We start from the raw sequence: 5,239 nt of genomic DNA on the forward strand, positions 1-5,239 counted from the left end.
TATAGCATTTCCACCCAAAAATTCAAGGGTTAAACTATGAGGAACACAAATGGCTACAAAACTCTTAACAAGTTGGATCAGTCTTCACTGAGACCCCAATCTGCAAGACCACCTACTTACTGTAGAACACAGAGTCTGCTGCCTTGCCTCTTTCTCTGGGAAATAGACATGATGTTAAAGACCGTGAGTACAGGTAAAACACTCAGTGGACCCTGGAACTCAGTGGCAGCCCCCAAAACTGATAGCTGTCACTATTGCATGAGCGTTAAATAATTAAGTGTCTGTGTCAACTCTCTATGGGAAACTAATGTTTTAATGGTTTCTGTTCATCCCAAGATACTGATTTTTGTCCCAAGCATGATGTTTTCTAGAGGACCTGAGCAAAGGTGACCTGAGAGGGGTAGCTTCTAGTCTGGGCTGTGAGGTGAGTGGCTAGAACGGGGAGAAGTGAATGAACTGTTTTCCCTGGCAGCTCCCTGAGGCAGCCTCTGTATTTTTCCATTGACTGGATCACACTGGAGATTAATTTGGGTTCAGCCAGCGACTGCCAAGTTGAAAGCAGAGGCCTGGGCCCACGGGAAAGGCAGTCCCCGCATCTGCCATGGAATTGCCATTGCTGGTACATTTCCACGAAGGGAACAATCCACAACAGCAAATATCTAGGGCTTGGTAAGAACACTGCATCTGGTTTGTTCTGAAGGCATGAATACACTCGCCCCAAACCCAGCCAAGGAGATGAGCTTGCCAGCCCAGGACAAGTTCTTCTGTCTTAGAACACATACATCTTCAGCCCTGGATGCCAAGTGGCAGGTGGGGAGAAGTCAAGGGCAAGTTCTGTGTCAAGGCTTGAACAATGGAGCTGCGTGAGGATCAATCCTAGAAAAGATGGATGGGACGCTTCCTTTCCCACTTCCAGTGACACTCAGTCCACAAAGGAGTGGCAGACAAGCAGGCACCCAGGGGCCAGGAACCCCAGGGGTCTGCTGTTATGTCATTTGACGTTACAGACTGGGTTATGGGTTGGTAGTCCATTATACCTCTCAGCCTTAGCCTGCTTGGCAAGAGTGAAAATCCAGAGCCCTGCTCTGCAGGAAGCAAGTCTGACGTAATTGCCTGTAGTCTTCAACACGGTTGCATAGAAGTAGCAAGTGACCTGAAGGAGGCAGTCGCCCAAAATGCTGTTTCTATGCAGAGACTGGTGTGCACACTCTCCAAAAACCAGCAAGGAGAGTGCAAGTGCACACCCTCCAAACACCAGCAGGGAGAGTGCCAAGTGCACACCCTCCAAAAACCAGCAGGGAGGTGCAAGTGCACACCCTCCAAACACCAGCAGGGAGAGTGCAAGTGATTTCTTTCCTGTATACACATATAGTACTTGGATTCCCTTTTTTCCATTTGATGCCTTACTTTTAAAGATAGAAAAGCCTTGTCTAAGGCAAGCTGACTATCCGATACAGACAAATGACGAAGTTCAAAGGCCATAGGATTCGAAAACAAAATGCAGTGCCTAAGCCCCTGTTCCAGCTGCCAGCTCCTCGGAGCCTCACACCTTCATCTGCACAGCGCAGGAGTCTCTCTGAGGGCAAACTAACCCCATGCTTCGTATATAGTAAGAACTCACCTGAAATCCAGGCATTCTGTAAATAGCTCAGGGAGGGGAGATCTTGTCCACGATTCCCAAAGATGTTAATGAAAAAAAGGTAATTCAGGCAAATGATTCTGGAGACACTCAAGCTCCCTGGGTGACGCGGCAGCTAATGTGGACTGTTAAAGGCCACGGGTGTGCACCTTGACCCTATACTAAGATCTGGGTAACGGCCCCTAGTATTTCATATACTTCACCTGCGTGCCTCCCTGGCACCCTAGTCATCTCGTGGAACCCATGGGTCACCCAAGAGGTGCGGGATCAGACCACACACATGTCCTGGCAGTGCTGGTCCATTGCTTTCCCTAGGACACTTGCTCAAGGGTGGGGTCGTCAAAGAAACGAAGTGCCAAGAGCTCAATAGAAATGTCATAATTTATTCTGTTGTATAAAAAAGGTCATCCTAGTAACAAAATGTCTTCTTAGAAGAAGAAATATATTACTTCAGGTCATAAATAATCAGCAAACATACAACTGAAAACTACAAACCAGCACTGGCTTCGTCCGCCAATGCTGCAGCCAAGCCTGCCCTGGGTCTATTTACAAGACAGTACAGTACGCAAACATAAAAACTGAGGTATTTGGTTCTTCTACGAGTAGACACTGATGCTCGTTCGTGAAGGCAGACCACCGACACAAAAATAAATAAGGTAAGATTCTCATACGTGTATGTCGTTGGGAATGGTTAATACTGGTAGGTATGTCAAGCATGAAGTTTCTAGAAAAAAACGGGCAAGTGAAGAAACTGGCTCAGAGTCCTTTCTCTTCTGCCCTGCCTTGTCAGAGGGACTCGATGTACCCACAATATATTGGTCCCGAATGTGCTGAGTTCAGCAAATGTCCTGCAGTCAAAGTCATTATTATGACCGCTTAGGAACTCAGGGGAACTCGGGAGGGGTGGGGGCGGGGGGATCAAATAAATAAGAACCAGCTCGAATGAGCCTCTCCCAGAGTTATTGCATTGCTCCTCCCACGGGAGGAGTGGCGTCCCGGTGGCACGTGAATCTCCACACCTTCCCTGGCCCTTCAGCAGCTGGGGGAGGTCGTGATGGGGCTCTGAAGGTAGCTCAGGGCACTGTTCGTGGGGTGGACGGGGATGGAGACAGGGAAGTTGAAGACTGTGGTAGTGGAAGTGCCCCGGTCCAGGACAGCCATGGCAGGACTCCCGGCCTCAGCGGAGCAGTGCGGGGCCAGCACCTGGGACTCGAACTGCAGCAGCTGGCCCATGAAGCTGAAGTTGGGGGAGATGATACTCCGCCTCTGTTTCACAAACTCAAAGGCCTCGTCCAGCTTCACTCGGTTAGTCCTCATGAGGTAAGCAAGACAGATGGTGGCTGACCGGGAGATGCCGGCCTGGCAATGGACAAATACTCTCCCTCCGGCATCCTTGATGGAGTCTGGAACACAAAGTGGTGGGTTACTCAAAAAACTCAGAAAACCAGCCCAAGCCCAGGTCAAAGACAGCTAAGAAATGTCACGTGTGACCTGTCCAGAGATGGCTAGGGTCAGCCTCATGTTATCTTATGGACTTCATGTGTGCACTGTGCATGGGATAGCAAGGGATTTAAATCCAGACTGGGTATTTCCACTTATAATCCTGGGCAAGTCAGTCAGTTCAACTATCTGAGACTTGCTTTGCTACTCTGTGAGGAGGAAGGCTCAGGTGGGGATCACTCAAACCACCCCCTAAGAGGCTGGACTCAATGGCTCCAGTGGGGACACAAGGCACCATCCCAGACACCTTCATTTACCTATGAAGTCAATTGCCTCGTTGAACCAGGAGCTGATGTCCGCCTTGTGGTTGTCCTCCACAGGGATGCTCTTGTACTGGTAGTGACCCTCAAAGTGGTTAGGACAATTGGCTGAGACGTTGATCAAGGCAGTGATACCCAAGGCGTCCAGCATGTCCTTCCGGGAAGCATGATAGGCACTGCCCAGGTACAGGAAGGACAGGATCTCCACTGGGCCCCCCTGGAAGTCAAAACAGTCCAGCATTCATCAAGCTTGTTCAGAGTTAACAACCAGTCCCCACGCCCACAAAAACTCCCTACTGAAAAAGGGAGTTTCAGACACTGGTGACCTCAGCACTGTTGACAGCGTGTTAAAATAATAATACAGAATTAAGTCCATTGGCTTGGATGGAGCCAACAAGCTCTTATATGCCAGCCACTGGAGACTCAGCTCCATCCAATTGCTTTACTGTGGAATAGATTCCCTAGGTCCCCTCAAGTATAAATAAAGCTGCAGCCGCTCTCTGTATTCTCCCTGGCACAGCCCTTCCAGACCTCTGCCAGCTCCACCACCCCCTCCCACGCCGCGTAGACCCGCACTGTTACTAACCTGATCGTAGAGAGGGGTGCTACAGGAGCTGCATCCGGATTCTGCGCTGTCAGGGACACTAGTACTCAAGGGGAGGCTGAGCCCCATGGGGGTGGACTGTTTGCTGCACAGCTCAGGGCAGGAAGCCGAAAACGCTTCATATCCTCCTGAGAATACAAAGGCACACATTTCCCATTAGCATCACCGACACGACCTGGAGACAAATCACCCACCCACCAGGGGCTGCGAGTTTACATGAAAGGTTCAGGGAAGTCTTTGTTCCCGGAGCCAAACAAAGCCAGTGACAAGTCCCTGGAGACTGGATACAGGCACTCCAAGTGGGACACCCATTCCCTAGCTGATGGCAGAGGTCCTGCCAGAGCCAGCGCGTACCTTGGAGGAAGAAAACTTGAGTGGTGCGCGCTTCTCGGCAGAGTGCGCCCGCGGCCAGGGCCAGAGTGCCGTCGCGCTTGGCGCCGTCCAGGGAGACACTGCGCTCGTCCAGCAGCACTACAGCGTGGTAAGCGCCGGCCAGCAGGCGGCCGCGCAGCTCGGCGTTGGGCACGATATGCTCCAGGCCCATGGCACCCTTGGCGCGGCGCCGAACGATGGTGCTGAAGCGCACGTTCACCGAGCCCGCGATGTGGCCAGCGTTGAAGGCGAAGAAGGAGCGGCAGTCCAGCAGCAGGCACTGCGCGGCGCGCTCTCGCAGCAGCGCGCGTAGCCCCCCAGCGTCCAAGATGCCCACCTCCATCACCATGGCCAGCCCCAGCGACCCCAGCGTGCCCGTCCAAAAAATAATCTGTCGGTTGATCCGGCAAAGTGTCCTGTGGCCCTAAGTCCCCAAGTGCTCGCTGCTCTGGGTCTGGTTTTACTGCTGCGTCCCGCCCGCTAGTCTTTCGCTGCGCGCTCAGCCCTGGGAGCGCGGTTTTATGTGGCCTCTCGGGGGCGGTCCTGGGCGCGGCGAGGGGGGGGAGGGGGAATGGTTTGTTTGTTTGAATGGCGATCACGTGATATGTTGGTGACGTCAGTCGCCCTGCCGGGCTTGGCGCCGCCAAAGCCAAAGGCAAAGACGTCATCGGCTTGGGAGCGGGTCGGCTTTGAGCGCTGGCTCACGGCCCGGCCCCCACCCTGCTGTCCTCCGGGCCCGCAGGCAGCACGGCGCACTGCCAACCCGGGTGGCCAGGACGCGCGGCCTGAGGACGCTCCTGGGGACTCTTGCCCGGTCCCCCTCCCCGGGTCTCCGTCGAGAGCGTAGGGGCACTGCTAGGACTA

General features: G+C 53.1%; 1 protein-coding gene across 1 annotated transcript; it reads right to left on the reverse strand.

Annotated features, from left to right (window-relative positions):
* Window positions 1–2,002: 2,002 nt before the first annotated feature.
* Window positions 2,003–4,923, reverse strand: Dusp1 (dual specificity phosphatase 1). Its single transcript, XM_059269208.1, has 4 exons — window positions 4,358–4,923; window positions 3,986–4,131; window positions 3,397–3,616; window positions 2,003–3,042 (listed from the first exon to the last, which is right to left on the reverse strand). Exons 1-4 carry the CDS (start codon window positions 4,722–4,724, stop codon window positions 2,672–2,674), a joined length of 1,104 nt encoding a protein of 367 aa, XP_059125191.1. The 5' UTR covers window positions 4,725–4,923; the 3' UTR covers window positions 2,003–2,671.
* Between the last annotated feature and the right edge of the window lie 316 nt (window positions 4,924–5,239).

Source organism: Peromyscus eremicus, chromosome 8a (genome assembly GCF_949786415.1).
Source record: "Peromyscus eremicus chromosome 8a, PerEre_H2_v1, whole genome shotgun sequence".
NCBI lineage: Eukaryota > Metazoa > Chordata > Mammalia > Rodentia > Cricetidae > Peromyscus > Peromyscus eremicus.